The sequence below is a fragment of the Tympanuchus pallidicinctus genome, unplaced genomic scaffold, assembly GCF_026119805.1.
Source record: "Tympanuchus pallidicinctus isolate F22 unplaced genomic scaffold, pur_lepc_1.0 scaffold11, whole genome shotgun sequence".
NCBI lineage: Eukaryota > Metazoa > Chordata > Aves > Galliformes > Phasianidae > Tympanuchus > Tympanuchus pallidicinctus.
In genome coordinates, this window is record NW_026294627.1 from 20,018,951 (window position 1) to 20,037,072 (window position 18,122).

The window sequence follows — 18,122 nt, forward strand, 5'->3', positions numbered from 1 at the left end:
GAAGACTGAAAATCTGGCTTCTTTCTCTGTGAGCTGATGGGTTTCCTGATTACACTGCGATCAGCGTGAAATATAACCAGAAATCTCCCACTCATTTTAGGTCAGAATTATTCACCCGAAACTGAAGAAAGATTATATTAAAGGAAAGAAGTAACTAAGCATTATATACTGTAATCTTGATGTTAACTTGGGCATTTTAGTTCCAATTCTTCTTCCTTTGTTTTGGTCAGAAATCAATGAAGCAACTCTAACTCTTCTAGTAAGTGCTAGAAGTAAAGAAGATAAACTGAAGACAGAGAAAAATAAGTGACACTGGTTAAAAGAAAAGAGCTCCAGCCTAAATTTCAGGGCATAAAGACTTTCTGCATTGAAAATAATTTCAAAAAGAAGGAGGAAGAGGAGAGGTATAGAGAAAGAGGAAAAAGAAGGAAAGGTATGACTGACCTGCGGTTCAACATTAATTTGTGCTGCCATTTCAGGAACACTGGAATTTTAAGAGTTTGTTTTCCCCAGCGTTTGGAATAACTTCATATTTTTGTACTAGAACTGAACTACAGTGATAAACATGATTAGGTCCAGGCATTTGGTTTGCCATCAGCTGGGAGGAAAGCCTCGCTTATTCTCTTGGAAAACTGCTGTTCTTCCAGTTCCAAAAGACACAAGTAATCTACTCCAGTCTTTTTTAAAGGAAAGTTATAGTTGGATGATTCTCCTTACAGAACATTTTCCATTTTGTCCTAAATCTTCTTTGTTTTTGTTTTGGACATTGGTTTTTCATGATGTGCACCACTAAAGACACAAATAAACCACTCCTTATTTTATGATAGACCCGTTTGTCACCTGTCCTCCATGTTCCTGTAATCAAATATGAAAAAAGAAAATATTCCTATTTAGTAGAAGCAGTGCTGTAAGTTGGGAAGAGTAGTGCTACAGTTCCTCTACTCTAAAAAAGGCCATTATTTAGCATTAGGAAATAGACTCTGCTCAATCTTGTTGGAACAGTCAGCAGACTTAGAGAATAGCTAGGCATATATGCTGTATGTAGTATAATACATGATCATTGAGGACCATGGGAAACTGAGCCAATGTTCCTATTACAATAGAAAATGGAAAACTCAAGTTTGAAGTTCTGTCTGATGGAAATGAGGTCAGTCTGATGAAACTGATTTGTCTAAGGGAAAAGCCCAGCATTATATTTTTAATGTTTTGTATATTACTGTAGGTTTATATTCTTAATTATGTAATTAAAACTGTTTATCACTGCTTATAACAATGTGTGTCAGTTCTCCTGTGGCAAAGCTTAAATTATACCACTTATTTAAAACACACTTGGAACAAAACAATAGCTTCTGTTACCTCCAGCTCCGTGTGTTTTTCCTCCTTGTCATGGTCCTTCAATTCCATTTTGGAATTAGCGTCACACTCTTCTAAATGACAGATGTGTGGACACTCAGTAAGTTCACATTTAGCTTGCTTTCTTGGGAAAACATCCGTTCTGTGAAGGCCATTGAAAAATGCCTCATACAGTGGCAGTTCTGTAAACAGATCATCATCACCTCTGCCATCTGCTTCTTCCTCTTCATATGAAAAGTCGTCTTCTCCTGCCTCAGAAATATGGAGTTTAGTATTCGCTTCATGTGATAAAAATTCAAAATCAGAAAACGTGATAGCACTTGGCTTGTGTCTTATGACTCTGATCTCATGACTCCTTTCTGGCTTCTTGGATGGATTTTCTCCTACAAGGGGTGGCCATTCTGTGTGTGAAGTAAAGTATAAAGCTTCTTGCTTTGACTTGTGCCTTGCAGAACACAGTAATTCTTCACAGAGCTGCTCTGCTTCAGATTGCTTGGTGGCACTAACAGACACTGTAGTCCCACCAGGTTGCAAGGATGTCTCATTGTGGTCTAATATGGATGACACAGACAGCAAACTCATCTCAGGTTCCAGTAAAACATCCTGAAATTCAGATGGACTTTTCTGTTCTTCTGTGTTTCTTTGGTATTCTTCATACTTTGCTCCCTTTGGAGTCCCCAGGCACTTGGCAGATGTAAAACATGGCGAGCCTTGGTTTGCTGCATAGATGTTGGTTTCCATTCCAGTGAGTTTCACCCATCAGAGATCAAAATGACTCCATTCTTGGTTTTCTTTAGAAACATCACTCCACATACACAGACAGGAAATATCTTATTATTATTCCAAAACCATGATCAAATAATCATTATTAATGCCTGGATTCTTATACCAATCATCTGAAGCCTCTCTGTTCCTGGAAATTAAAAAGAAATAAGAAAAAAAATTATTGATAGGACCTTGCTTGCAACGGAATGCATCAGCAGCAGTGATCCTAAAATGTGACATTCCTGTATCAAATTTACCTATGGCTCTCTTGAGAAACATTTGATGTATGCAGATTCAATGAACTTAAATATCAGAACTCTGACTTGCTTACCCTAGAGACCAGGAAAGAATTAGAAAATGCAGAAATGTTTTTTTTTAAATACTGACTTTACAATGATTATTGACAGAATGGATCAAAATCACTAATCTGGTGATATATGCTTGTTATCAAAACTTGCCTCTATTCACTTCATTTTTACCATCTGTTCAATTATTGAGAACTTCTACACCGTTCTGATAAAGCTACTGAAATGTCACAAGGAAGAAAAAGGAGGCAAAGCATCTGACAGAAAATAAAGAACGTTTCAATAAGGGTGGGATCTTCTGTTGCTCAGCTTCTCCAGCACAGCACCTGTCCACTTCCAGTAAATTTGCACAGCAAAAAGAGAAGGCTCAAAATACAGAACTTCAGTTCTACAACAGAGCTCGCCACGTCTGGTTTAAATCAATCCTGACTTCTGGACTCACAGCACGTGCGTGGGCCTCCAACACGGTAAGAGGAGCAGCCGAGGGACCCATCTTGCATCGCTTACATAGCTTACATTCACTCATATATGTAATGTACTTTTTTGTGACAGATTGAATATCGATAGTATTTATTTTAATGATTGTTTCAGTACTCCATCTGTGAGACAGCCAAGGAGGACAGAAGCTTTTCAAAACAAGAAGAGAAACTTACGCCTTCGATGTGTGTGGCAAGCCTGTCACTGCTGGGAAGACTTGTCAGAAGGCAGCTCTGTGATTGTCAGAGTGGGAAGCAAGCAGAGCAAGATGCTGGCATGTGACATGCCTATCACTGCATGTGCCAAACTGCATGTGCCATAAGCTAAGTAAGGTGTACTAGCTAGGCAGATTTTATTGCTGGTTAGTACATATTTCAGTTTTATAGGCATACTTTGAGTAACAGAAATAATATTGTGTGTATATAGTAAATTTGGATTTGTCGTGTATTAGCATTGCTATTTGCTCTTTGGTTGTAAAAGGTGCAAACATGCTGGTATGCACAATTTAGAAAAGCATTCCTCTCAGTGATTGTTAGCTATGAAAAGTCAGACATTATTGTTAGCTGACTGGCCTCCTGCTGGAGTCAGTACAGGGAGGAAAATGCTTCCTGAAAGTAAATGCATATTTTAACATAGTCTCCCTCTTAGCATGAACCTCTTTTCCAAACTATAAAGGAGAGATAGACAGAATGCTTGCACAACTCACACAACTTTTAGATGGGCAGATAAAGGCAAGAAGAAGGGACCTTTACATGTCATCTGGACCAAATGCCCTGTGATGAGCAGGGACACCTTCAGCTTGATCAGGTTGCTCAGAGCTCGATACAGCCTGACCGTGTCTCCAGGGACAGGGCATCCTCCACATCTCTGGACAACCTGTGCCAGTGCCTCACCACCCGTACTGTAAAAAACTTCTTCCTTATATCCAGTCTAAATACCTCCCAAGAAGAATTTCTCCCCATGTCTTTTTTTTTTTTGCACAATAATAGCAGACTGTAATGTCTACATGTAAATGACAAAAGTGCATTGGAACGCTTATTTTCTCAGAAGCTTCAAGAAGGTCATCTAAATAGAGGTGACTTCACTTTCAGAAGCACTGAACGCTCTTGCTTCTTTCTCCCTAGTGCTACATGAACTGAGTACAATGCCTTTGAAAAAGTAGACACCCTTTGTAGGAATGCCTGGGGTAACTAACCTTTCACAAGCTATTTTAGGCACATGAGAAAGCCTTCTGCCATCTAGGTGACTACTGACGATTATCTAAGCCATTACTGCTGCTCTTCAGCCCCCTGGCAGCTCTATCCTGCTGGAAGGCATACTGCCAGCACCCACATTCCCACTCTCAGAGCCAGAAACAAGAAAGGAGATGCTGCTATTCAAGAAGACAACCCAGAAGGCATCAAAAGAGCTTTGAGATTACTTTTTATTTCTACTACTTTATGGTGCTTTAAACTCCAAAACATGAATTATAATCCCTGAAAAAAAAACTGTACTTGCTGTTATCACTGAATAATATAGCAGCAAAAGCAAACTCCCAGCTTCATTTTACATTTCATGAAATTCTTTCTCTCAAGTGATTTCCAGTTTTCAAGGATGTGGTGTGAAGCTCTAGATTCTACAGTTTAATTACGAAAGGCGTGACAAAGATTTTCCTTTTATCAGGGTCGCTTCCTGCCTTGGACTCTTTATTTGTCTCTTTCTCGCAGTGAGACTGGGACAAAGAAAGCATGCAGGAGCAGATGGGTTTTGTGCAAGTGTGGCAAGGAATCTATGAAGAGAAAATGATAAAAGAGTTTACCCATACATCCTTGGAACATCTTTCTTTACTGGAGCTAGGAGAGATGGGCAAAAAAAGCACCCTTCTACAAAACATCAGATTCTGCATTTTATAAAAATAAAAAAATAGACCTTTAAAGCTCCTAAAAACTGAATGTTTTTGGCAGAACTGTGGGTTGGAAATCCTGCCCATACCAAAATGTATAACGTAGAGAGGCTTACGCATTCAGAGCTAAATCTGTACATGTCATAAAAGGCCCGTAACACAGACCTCCAAAATAATATAATGACCACCAGAAGTATGAATGCATGCACTTAAAAGTTCTGAAAAATAACAATCTTTCTGAAAAAGGTCTTCATAAGTAGGGAAGTTATTTCATATGCAATGTGATTCTCAGTATATACTGTAGCATTAGCTGTACCAGCAGCGACCTCCTGCTGCTAGGATCAGATGCTGAGTAACAAAAATCTCTTGGGCGTATTGGTGCTTTTTCTAAGTAGGAAGAGCAGTGTAGGAACTACCACAGCAAACTGTTCTACTAAAACTGACTCCAAAACAGCCTAAGGAAGAACACACACAAAAAAAAGCAATATGGGATTTTTTAAAGTAAAATATGAAATTTGTATCTGAGTGTGATAATCAACTTCAGCTTTCTATACACATGCATTTGACACAGAAATGGAACTTTGTTTTCTAAGGAAAGCTTCTTACAAGTCAGCAATGGATTAATACAGATCTGAGGTACAGATAGTGCAGTGATGTGGAAGGAAAGTTTCCTTGTGGTCTGGTAAGAGAGAAGGTATCTGTGCAGATGCACAGCTAAATTTCTGTGTATCACCCTCCACTGGCTTGAATCTCCTTTGCCTAGACAACCAAAATGTGTATTAAACCACCAAGTTTTGCACAAACTTAAAACAAAAAACACATATTAGGCTAAGCACGAAATAGGAGAATTTTACTCACTTATATTTTCTTGAGTTACTACCAGGAGAATTGCTTTCTGGGGAAATTACTATGCTTTATTTCATAGGGTTATTGTAACAACAAGTCACCTAGACTAACCTGCAAATACTGATTAAGTATCAGTGCATTTCAATACCCACTGAAATTGCATTTCACTATGCATTTTGGCATTGCATAGCATGTGAATGTGTGGAAATTTCTTACTTTTTAGAAGTCTATTTAAACATGAACTGACAGAATAAACCAGCAAAGCAAGCCCTGGTCTGGGCTACAATGGAAGAGCACTCACCCAAAATGAAGAGCTTTTACCCCGTAGCCCCTAATGCATTTGTCTGCCTTTCACGATGACTTTGTTTAATATTTCCCAGCGACTTAAACAATCTTCCCCTAAAAAATTAAACAAACAAGCCACGAGAATGTGAAACGTACAGACTAACAGCAAATTAGGAGAGCAGGATTTTCTTTCCCTGTTGATAATTTTACCTGTTTTGCAAGGTAACCTCATATTTTTCAATTCAGTTAATTTCCATGAGCGTAACAACAGGAACTCAGTAGCCAAAAGATCCTCCAAGCATTGGGGCAGAACAGAAAAAGAAATGAGCAGATCCTTAACAAAAGGCATTTCAGCTTGCTTGCTGCACAAGAGCTCTGTCAACAGAAGTATGTGTGAGAATCCCTGGGGCTAAAACAGCCTTCTGCAAGCACCAGCCAAATTATTCACAGTAAAAGAGAGGAAAAAAAAAAAACAGGAGAGGGGAAAAAAATAAAAGGAGAGCAAAAGCATGCTTCACAGCAGCACAAGGTGCTTCTAAAAATACAGTGTGACCTCATTCTTCATACTGAACAGGACCTGAACGCTGTGCTTTGCTTTATCACCTGGAGCACCTGGAGTCAGACTCCCTGTGCACACACTGCTCTGGAGACTGTCAGGTTTTGAAAAGGGAGGCCGTGAAATGCCTTTTCATGTAGCACTTCCAAGCAATAGGAAGGAAGACCAAAATTAGCTTTCCATGTCACGTGGCAAATTCTTATTGTTTGTCTGTTTCTTCAAGTCCTACATCTGCTGCCAAGACTTCACAAGTCTTCACTTCTATATATATTAGTAGGATCGTGCCTTGCAGACAGAATGTCTCGTGATGCAAGGCAGAGCTGTAGTGTAGACTCCTGGATGCACAAAATTCATGGTGTGAGTATAAATCAGTTACTTGCAAGCCAAGCCAGCAAAAGGAAGGGATGAATCGCCATTAGAAAATGAGAAGACTGCTGAGCTATACTATAATTTTTGTTGTCTTTTTCTGTACTGCTTTGATTGGAGCAAACAGCAAAAATGCAAAAGCTGCAACACCATTCTATTTGCGTGATGGCTCCTGCCTGCCAGTAGCAGCAGATTACATCTTTCACCTTGAAGTATCCACAGGCAGAGTTTCTGCCAAATCTCTATCCCTCCTGACTCATTGCATGAATGAGGGAGACAGCCCTTAGACGCACCTGATTGCTTTCATGGAAGTTAAGCAGTATTTTAGTCAGCAAAGAATTTGGAATGTTTATGAATGAATTGCTCAGCAAATGAAGACACGTATCGAGGCAGCCATTTTACAGGAATTACTTTATAGTTCAGCTTACAAGTGCTTACAGTCCACAGACGCCTGCACCACCAACCCTTTCCTTGCTGGTCCCACCTCCACTGTGACAGAAGCTCATTTTGCATTGCAATCTCAAATTCAATGAACAACAGTGATACAGTGACACTTTGCTAATGTAGCTGGGCCTACACTCCTGTTTGACTGTTACAGCTGTGCTGCTTTCCAACCACCATCCTCACTGATGCTCTTATACCAGCTGGACCTTAGGATCATCAGCATTCTCAACAGCGCCATCATGGTCACCTCACCACTATGCAGAGCAGTGGCTTAATTGCAACTCAGGTGAGCAAATGTCTCTGCAAGACAGCTCATTCAATTTTTAAGAACTTAAATGGATGGGAAATGCTGAGCCTTAGCTAGTTTACATTATAAGGACCTTGACTTTGCCAGTCATTCTGCTGTGTTCATCCTGTGCAGAGCGGTTACCGTCCTAAGCAGAATCCATGCATAACCATTAGTGAAGTGAAGGACTAAACGTGGCCTTGGAAACATCATATGCCTGTTGCATACCCAATTGCATCTCCTTAAAATAAAGTAGCAGAAAGGAGTGAGGTATGAATGGGGATCTGCGGATAGATGCTTTTCTGCATGGTTCTCAAATGAAGTGTCCCATGTAAGATCTGGCCTTCCTTCAGCCAGTCGACTTCTTTTAGTATTTATTACTTTTTTATTCACTATACTGCCTCAAGTATTTTGTCTTGTGCCTATGAAACACAGCATCAAGCTTCTAATGACATGTTGGCCTGAGGTTGTTTGACTACATGCTTTCAGGAGGCAATTTCAAGGGATTTAAGATTACAATCTGAACTACTTGAGAAATGAAACTTTCGGTGAAGTTGCTGAAGATCCCAATGCTCATGGGAAAGAAGGGGTGAAAGGAACATGTGTGCATATACATTTATCTGTAATCTATGTTATTAAATAAAAAAACAGATTTTTTTAATATACTGTTTTGGAACACTCTGGCTTTGTTTTTATATGACTGATGGAATCAACATAAGACAGGAAAGGCAGCCAGTCATACACAGACACTGGTCATAAGCAGAGGCCCCAAAAATGAACCAACACGTAATAAATACTTTAAAAGCAACACTGAATAAACCATATAGGGAAAATAAACAAATAAATAAATAGCTGTCTCCCTTCAGGTTGAGGTTCTTGGCATTGTTAAAATCCTAGTTCTTCATCTAAGTAAGCAGTCCAAACCAAAGTCAGGAAACAGCATTTCTGCAGGAGAAGTCACAGAGATCTGAGCTCCTGCTTCCTCCAGCTTAAATACCAGCACTGTTTCTACAGCCTGTAATGTGAATTCCATTACATACATTTGAGGGATGCTCAATAGACTGTAAATTAATCTTCATTTTGCATAAGAGGAAAGAGGATGAAAGAAACAGCTTTCTCGTGTTGGAAGATACCCACATTGGATATCTTTGGGTATTTATACCCAGAGTGGAGGAATTAAGGATCATATTAACATCTCTAAATTTCCTTTTAAATTGATGAAAGAGAAAACATAGAAGACATCCACTTCTCACTCTACAGGTTAGGTAAATAACGAGCAATTTTCTTTCCTACTTAGCTCTTGTCTATTGAAAGCTGTATGTCAGTACAAAATTGTCCTTTACAACAGCCTGCAAATGGATATATTTTGGTTGGCTTCTAAAGTTGTATTCTTCCCTCTGAGAAATCTCTGCTGGGCCTGATGTGCATCAGCAGCAAAAGACACTGGAAAACGGATGTTATTTGGCATTTTATAGGGGCAGACACTGCTACTGCACTGCGTTTACTGTTCAGAATCACGTAAAGAGGGAAACAGGCTTCTTTAACATTATTTACTGCTCTGCAAAAAGAAAATACATCATTGCCTATGGTAAGAAGATATCAGATTAATTTCACTTATTATTATTCAGTGTCTATATAAGCAAATGGAAGCTTGCGTCTACTGTGACCACATAGGTAGCAAGAGAGATGCAAACTGGAATCAAACCTTTTTTATCACACAAAAGCATGTCTTAGTCATGCCTTATTTCATTTTCTATCCATAAAATATTGTTTTTTTTTCTTTACTAATTGTCATGATTGAATTTATACAAACAACTGAAGAGGTTGTAGAGGTTTTAACAGGCATCATCAAGACTTATTTTTATAAGCTGAACTCTTCCTAATAGTTCTGTTTATAAAGGAGCTGCATTTCATTGCAAATGTCCACTCTTCTCCTCTTCTCTCCCCTATGCACACGGTCCTCCTTAATAGGGATAAGCCAATGATCTTAACCAAACCAACTCTCCAGAGCCCTACTTCTGCTTCAAACTTACCTTGCAGCAGAATCTTCAGTCCTTTCCATGCCTTAGCTCTTATTTCTGTTGCCAAATTTATCAAAACCAACAGCAGCCCTCTTCTTGTAAGGAATCTGTATCCCTAACTGCAATATGTTGTTATGGAAAGTTTTAAGGCTAAATCAGAGAATGCTCAGAAAACAAACAGGAGCGAGTTCTTTAGAGCCATGTATGTTATATCAGTCTGTGGTGTTGCAGCTCTCCAGGTTTATACTGCTGTCAGTCTTTTAAAGTTTCTGCAGCGTTTTGGCAGCATGCTACATTTGTCAGTTGAAATACACTGCTTAATCCAAGGCTGGTAAACAGTCTGAATAGGCAGGGCTTTGATTTATGAACTGCATCAATATGGTAATGAGGACATTGGCTGGGCAATTAGTTTTAAATTGTGTAAGCTCAGACTAGCTCTTGTTACTACGAGCACAAAGGTTTGTGTGAACACCTCTGAGTTCAGTACTGCAGAACCCTCTGGTGTCTCCATACCTATCAGACCAGAACCGCAGCAAATTAAAGCTCCCGCTACACCTTTTGAAGTTAATACCACAAAATAATTTGTATGGAAATGTCAGCAGTAAATAGATGTACTCGTTCAAAATGCTACTTTATCCACGCTTTATTTTTACATTTCAGTATTGGCTTTGGACTCTAACAATGTCTTTATCACCATCTCTAATCAGTGCCTGTAACGAATGCTAAAGAAGTGGTGATCCCACAATAAAGGCCCATTACTACAAGGGCTGTGCCAGAGGGCAGACTCCTCCTCTTGAGATCTGCAAGATCAATGAGATATAAACGGCTGTGATAGAGGACCATGTCAGCTGCGATGAACGTGAGGTATTTCAGAGGGAGCCGAAGTTATTTTGGAGGAACCCCTTGTGACCCTTATATGCAGTATGGTCAACAGGAATCCTACGCAGTCCGCAGTTCTGGTTAAGTATACTCTGGTAAGAGTATAGCTATTGGTAGAATGATTTTTAGCATTGTAAGAGGTTAAGGTTGTGTAAGTGGTCAGAGCCGTGGGTTCGGGTTGAGGCTACTAGTATGGCTAGGCCGGTGCCAGCTTCGCATGCTGAAAAGGCTAGTATAAGAATTGGTACAAGGGTAAATGATGGAGTTTGGTTTTCGATAGACCAGATTGAGAGGGGGATAAATATAGATAGTATTATGCTTTCTAGGCATAGGAGAGCGGAGATAAGATGGGTTCGATGAAATGCTAATCCTAGGCTGCTGAATGTGAATGCGGAGTAAAAGCTGAAGTGTAGGGGAGACATAAGAAAGTTATAGGGGTTAACTATAATTTGCTGGGTCGAAACCAGCTGTCTTGGTTAGACTAACTTTCTACTACTCTGCCCACTCCAGGCCCCCTTGAATTCATTCGTAGATAAGGCCTAATGTGAGGAGGATAATGATGGCGGTAGCTCAGGAGAGTGTTGTGATGGGTGATTGGAGTTGGATAGCTCATGGAAGGGGAAGAAGTAGGGCAATTTCTAGATCAAATAGGAGGAATAAGATGGCTACTGAGGAAAAATCGGATTGAGAATGGAAGTCGGGCTGAACCTAGGGGATCAAATCCGCATTCGTACGGTGATAATTTTTCTGTATCAGGGGCTATTTGGGCAAGTCAGAAGTTTAAGGTGGTTAGTACAGTACTGAGGATAAAGGAGAGGGATAATATAAATGTAAGAGTGTTCATTGCTCTTCTCTGGGTTGTGACCAGATTCTAAAGATTGGAAGTCAATTGTACTAAGTATACTAGAAGAGCAGGATCCTCATCAGTATATTGATATATATAGGAATAGTCAGATGATATCTACGAAGTGTCAGTATCAGGCTGCTGCTTCAAATCCGAAGTGATGGTTTGATGTGAAGTGGAATTTGATTAGTCGTAGGAGGCAGACTGTTAGGAAGGATGAGCCGATGATTACGTGTAGACCGTGGAATCCTGTGGCGACGAAGAAGGTAGAGCCGTAGACACTGTCAGCGATTGAAAATGAGGCTTCGTGATATTCTATGGCTTGAAGGGCAGTGAAGTAGAAGCCTAGAATAATGGTGAGGGTGAGTGCATGGATAGCTTGTTTTCGGTTTCCTTCTGTGATGCTATGGTGGGCTCATGTAACGGTAACACCGGAGGCTAGGTGTTATTTGTAAAAATTTTTTGTAAAAAACACTTTCCTTAAAAACATTTTTGATGAATGACCCAATATGAATCTGAAATAAAGGAATCCATTTAAGCTGGGGACTGTTCACATCTTTTGATTAATCTATTTAATTTTTTAGAGCTTCAAATGAAATATATGAAGTGTTCAGATGAATATTGAAATATTTTCAACCTTTATATCTCTTGCTTCACCATGCCATTTTTGTTTTGTTTTAATAAATACTTAGTTCTCACAGTTCTTTTGAATTAGTCCTTTTTTGAGTCAGTTTAGGTGTTGTATTTTTTTTGCAACCAGAAGTCAAAACACTTAGCAATACATTAGTGACAGCTGCTTTAGAGGTATCCAAATTCTTATTTATGTACAGAAGGAAGTGTATCTTAAGCCAATGTGCATATTTGAGGCCTGAATTGCTATTTTGAACAAGTTCCCTGTTTACTTTCTGCTCTTTAGTTATTTCTTCTCTTCTCTTTAAAGATCTTGAGATCAGTAAGTTACACTCAACTGTTTACCAGTTTCAGTTCTTAAATTCCAGACCTCTGCTTACTTTCTTGTTTTGCTGGCTACATCAGATTTATGGTGTTCAGATGATATTTTCCCCATAGAGGGGGTCCTTATAGACATTTTGTCAACTAACAGCTCTGCTTTTTTTGAGAAACTCAAACAACAAAACTTTCCAAATGGTGTAATGGAATGCAGTACAGAAATATCTAAACCAGCTCTTTGCTTCTTAGCCTCGGTCTCAGAAATAAGAAATGATTCTACAGTTCTATGAAAGCAGTGGAGCTGAGATATATATCTGTAATATACCATGCAATATCAAAAAGTTACCCTAGAGATCTTTATGTGGCACATGCAATAAACGCAAGCCAAGAGAGGCCCTTTTCAAAACTCTTCTCTAGACCTTCTGTAATTTGGCTTCTTATGCTATGAATTTATCCTGTGGCACTCCATCTTTTCATCTTTCCTCCATAGAGAATTATCTGCTTTGGACACTACCAAATAACCACCCCGTCAAGAAAAACTCTGAAATCCACTACTGGATGCTACTAGAAATGTTATTGTACTCACAGTGCCTAAAGCATAGTCCACAAATAACAAATGAGCTTTTTTTTAAAAAAAAAAAAAAAAAAAAATCTGGAAAGAAATGAACCATTTATTTCCAACTTGCAATAAATAAAAACAAAAGAGATATAGAAATCTGAATCACAGGGGAGTGCCCATTGCCTGGCAGGATGAAGCTCATCCAGAACTCAAATAATCCAGTTTCCCTGGAAGCACAGCATTGATACAAGCTCTGTTGCAGAGCCCTTTAAAACAAGCAGACTGGTTATTTCCAGGTTATTTCTGCGCAGTGTACAAGCATTCAGCCAAAAGGTCAACATCCGCCTCTCAGTAGGCAATGACTTCTGAAGCTCTATTCAAATATATTAAACTCTGAGATAAATGGTCTCTTTCATCCTCTCTTTTACAAGTACAAAGTGTGTTGTGTTAACAGGAGGGAGATTTTCTTTTCTTCAGAGTACTGCAGATGACAGTCATTAATTCAGATATCAGAGAGGAGTAAAATTATTAAGGTTCTTCCCTTGAGACATGAAAAGGACCTGTTGCCTTTACTGAGCCTTAGAAGTACCAGAAATTTAGTTTCAGTCTTTATTCATTAAAAACACCAGTGTATTCATTTGGGCATATTACATGTACTTACATAGACAGTCTATTACAGTTCAGCATGCCTGCAGCATTGTTAAGGGATGTCAGCAAACCAGTCCTTCGTGGGTATAAAACCTAATGACTATAAATCATTATCAGAGTAAAATGCTGGCTTGTATTTTTCATGCTGGATGTTGAATCTTTTTAACAATGAGGAGTAATCGTTGCATTGGCCGTTTTTAGTTAAAAAGCAGGAAAACAGGTAATTATATGTATATGTAAATTTCATTACCTTTCTGGTAAGCACATGGTAGAACAAATGCTTTCACTCTGGTAGCCCTCCTCTCTATCACTAGCAAATGTTCCATACAGCTTAAGGCCAAAGTTTGTGATGTTTCCATCAACAAATGTCTCAGGAGGGATTGATCTTCTGAAAGTCATGGGCCTTTCCTTTTGAAAAGCATCAAGCACTACTAAAGAATGCCTCTCTGAAGGAACTGTGAAGGGTCATCTATCTAACGACAAAAATTCTGATTTCAAAATGTCGTTAGCTGGTTTTAAAGTGTGTCTTTGTCCTGACTGTTCCTAGGAGAAGCTTAAAAATTCTGAGACTAGAACTAATGTAGTTCTGGCTCCCTGAGCCACAACGATGACAGAGAGGAGCAGTTCTGTGAAATATGGACTTCCTGGTACACCTCTGACAAGGCATGAATTGGAAACAACGCAAGACAAGAACAGCAACAGTGCCTAGAAATTGGGATGTCACCAACACCATCCACCAGCGTGAGCTCTTCTAGCTGGTGAGCCTTCACAGCAGCCACGTCCCTTCAGCAGATGAACACTGGTTGAGTTTTTGGTGGACAGGGAACATGGGATCGGTCTTGTTAACCTTTCATCACCACAAGTCACGTGAACATGGGGCAGTGCTGCGATTGCAAATGTGTTGTTAGGCCCAAGGCTGTGCTGCATCAGTCAAACCCTGCTTGTCCTGATGATACCCAAATGGCCGAGGAAAATGGAACTACTGTTAGGCTTTTCTGAGGAAGAATGGAGCTTTGTATAGGAAAACAAGCAAAGGAAATGAGGAGAGTGGCAAATCAGCCATGTCATTTTTCAAAACCACATATCCTCAGGGCTCCAGCCAGCTCTGGAATAATCGTGCTCTGAACTCAGGAGATATGCTGCATGATAAACAAGAAATGGGCAAATGAAGATTTGTAGGTATTTAAATTTGCTGTTTCTCCAGCAGATGAAAATTCGGTCAGGGACAGATTGTGTAGAGATACACAGATAATTATAACTCCTCCCTTAAATTGCTTATATTCAGAATAACATGTTTATTAGCCTTTTTATAGCCTTTTTATATCTCATTTTAACCTATTATTTTTATGTTCTGAAAACCTAAAATCACATACGCTAATGGCATATTGGAGCATATGCAAATACTCACAGAAGAACTGTTCATTAGAGCTCAGGATGTACTCGGCATGTCCTTGTTGCAGTGCACTGCTTCCATCATACCTTTAACTCACTGGGAGGGCTGTAATGATTTTACATTTCTAAAAGTTCCCATTGCAGGCAAAGAGTGATAAGAATCAGACTGACACTATCTTGTTTTCACTGAAAATACCTATTACAATATAGTTTTACTTACACGAGCCTACAATGCTGTAGGCTGGGGTTTCTTGCTTCATCCCACACTTGTGGAAGATGACCAAAGGGGTGTCAGTATACCAAAGGCAGTGGCAAAACACAAAGTGCTAACTTTAGACAACGCATTCTGATAGCTAATCTGTGTTGTTTTAGCATGCTTCAATATGGGATATTTGTGTAATTGTGCAAAAGGTTGAGTTCTCCTTTAAAATTAATATGGTACCTACCTGACAACATCACATTTTTAGAGAATTCTTGTCTTAGATAACCTTCAGTTAAGAAATGTAGGCTTACATAAATAATTCCTAAGATATTTGAAAGTTTCCTAAACAAACACCATACCAGTGAGGGTTGAGGCAGGCAGAAGATTTTTACAAGCTTCTGCTTGAGATATGGTTGAGTTTCCTCTTCTCAGAGCAAGAAGAAGAACACCAGTGAGCATACGTGCTTACTGCCACACAGCTCCCTCACTGCTCCGTTTTTCTAATAAAGGAAAAACACAGAACTACGCTGTCTGCTGTTTATCTGCGCCAACCAGCCCCAGCTGAAGATAGAGTCAGCATTTTGGTTGTCCAGAATAACTCTTTCAGCTGGGGTCCTCCATTTATGCAAGCAAGATGAAACACTGGCCTATAAATTTCCAGGATTTACCTTGAAAGAGATTTTATGTTTTCAGTATAAGATGAAAGAATATGGTTTTACCAAAGACCAATTTATTCTAAATAAATTGTTGGGGCAGAGGAGTGGGGAACATCATTGTCCCAGTGCCTTTAAAATGTCTTTCAAAATGATGGGCCACTTTGCATTCTTCAGGTACAAAGTTGGCTATGGTTTGCACGTTGAGTTTCTTGGAAATGATATGGTGTAGTGCTTAAGTGGTGACAGTGAAATATCACGTATGGAAACAATACTGAATGCTTTTTATCAAGCACCATCTCATCTCTAATCAACAGCTGTGCAACAAGGTTTCTGTTTACTCTGATGGGTACCACAAAAGAAATAAAAAGATGCAAATTTCAAGATTTTCACAATTGTTCTTTTCCATTTCCTTTAACAAATATTTACAGCTTTATTCTGTGTAGTTATCTGCTGTGTGTGCTGTGTTCCATCAGCATTTCTTTCAGGAGCTTGTGATAAACAGAAATAAAATTACTGAGGATAAGCAGTCGCATATCTGCATGCCTCTTACAAATTCAGCAATGCTGTAAGTGCCTCTTACTCCATAAAAACTAATATGACTCCATGGCATTTCTAAATACAAGCTACATTTAATCAGGAACAGTGGACCAGGCTGAACTAAATGCATTCAATGTTCTTCCTCTCCCAAAAGATAAAAAACAGATCGCTCCCCATAAAAGTGCAGAGGAGCTTAGCAATACATTTAAGGAGCACCTGAAAGACAGAAGTGTCTCTTTCCTGGGGAACTGTGGGCTAGTAGAGATAAACTGACCACTGGTGATGCATAGAGTTCAACTTCTTCAGAAGCCGAATTACGGGTGAAAGATGAAGCATCATATATTAGGTCTACTGTAAAACTGATTGATCTTTGGACCTAAAGCAACTGTAGATATTCCAGTGTACTGCTTTGAAAACCAGCCCTTCTTTGGCTCCTGAGCATCCTCCTTGATGTTCCCAATGCTCTCACCTAGGCTAAAAATCTTTCAAATTGAAAACATTGCCTCTGGAAATTCAGCAAATCTTAAAATATTGATCTTCCAGAATGAATTCATAAAGCATGCTACAGTGGAACAAACATCTGGTTTTGCAACTCAATTTATGCTGTCATTTCCTCTGATACTTGCTAAACATTAGCTTTCCATCTTTTCCAATATGTTTTTCTAAAAGCTAGAGCTTACAGTTAGACATGTACTGACTACTGGAAGGGACTGAGATCTACAAACATTACTGGGCTGAAGGCATTGCAGTTCAGTATCTAACAGAGTTAGCAGAAGTGGGAATTGCAACTGTCTTCCTGCTATCAAAGTAACTTCACATCTTGAGAAGAAGAAAGAGACTTAAAAGGACTGTTTGAAGAGGAACAGAACAAATGCAGCCATTATTGAGTAACACATCTATCGACTAAGCAAGAACTTCTGTTTAATAGAAGGCTTGTAGAAGGCACTGAGCCACAGAATTTGTGTACCTTTTCTATCATCCTTTGCAACCTCTTGACATTTTCTTCTTTATGACCACAATTATTTTGACTACACTTTCCCACCCGACCTCTTCCTAACAGTTAGCGAGGGAATGCTAAAGGCCAGAAGATTGAAGCTATTATGGCACAATGGGTACCTGTCTGCTACAAGGGTACAAAAAGTAACAGTCAGAATGAATAAAAAACACAAAAATAACTAATTTGGCTCTCTCTGAAGTTGTTCCCTACAAAATCTAGTTTTTCAGTTCCATCTGCCCAAAACCTTTCCTTTGACAACCCTTAGCAGCCCACTTTTCTTCCCCTTTGCATTCCCTGCATTGCCATTTGACCTACCTGTGCCGAGCACGGTGCTTGGATGCCTCCCTTTTTCTGATGGATGCTCTGCAGTGACTGACATCTCACAGGCAGGCACATTTAGCCCTGGTTGAGCAGAGCTGCCCTGCTGCACAGCGCACGGCCAGCTGTGGGCTCCAGGAGCACTCCCAGGCAGTGTGCTGGCAGTGAGGCAGCAGCTCTGCCTCCTGGCAAGCCCAAGCACCTCTGCCTTCTATCAAGCCAAGTTGGCTGACTGGCGGTGCCTCGAGCAAGCATCTGTAAGCTTATTGTATATGAACAACACTTTTGTGTCCCTATCTTGACGTCTGAAGTGAGGATTAAGATTAGAGAAAAGAACCTGAGGAGAAGGTTGTCTTGCACAGCGAGAGAAGGGTTTTGGGGGAGGAAATAGATGGAATTGGGGGTGATATTCAAGAGAGCTGGAAATGTTTTAGATTTATGGTGAAGGTTGGTATTTTGGACATGTATGCTATTTTGAGGGAATTGACACATCACTGCTCTTAGGTGGTACTGGCTGAAAATGGCTGAGCTGAGGCTCTGTGGTTACTTGTGGAGG

General features: G+C 39.6%; 1 protein-coding gene across 3 annotated transcripts in view; it reads right to left on the reverse strand.

Moving 5' to 3' along the window:
* Positions 1–18,122, reverse strand: part of STARD13 (StAR related lipid transfer domain containing 13) — a 297,110-nt gene that overhangs the window by 247,499 nt on the left and 31,489 nt on the right. For all 3 annotated transcript variants that reach the window (XM_052671001.1, XM_052671003.1, XM_052671002.1), the window contains exon 2: positions 1,357–2,266. In XM_052671001.1, the coding sequence (XP_052526961.1) occupies positions 1,357–2,094 (738 nt within the window). In that variant the 5' untranslated portion in view covers positions 2,095–2,266. The remainder of the gene's footprint in view (positions 1–1,356; positions 2,267–18,122) is intronic.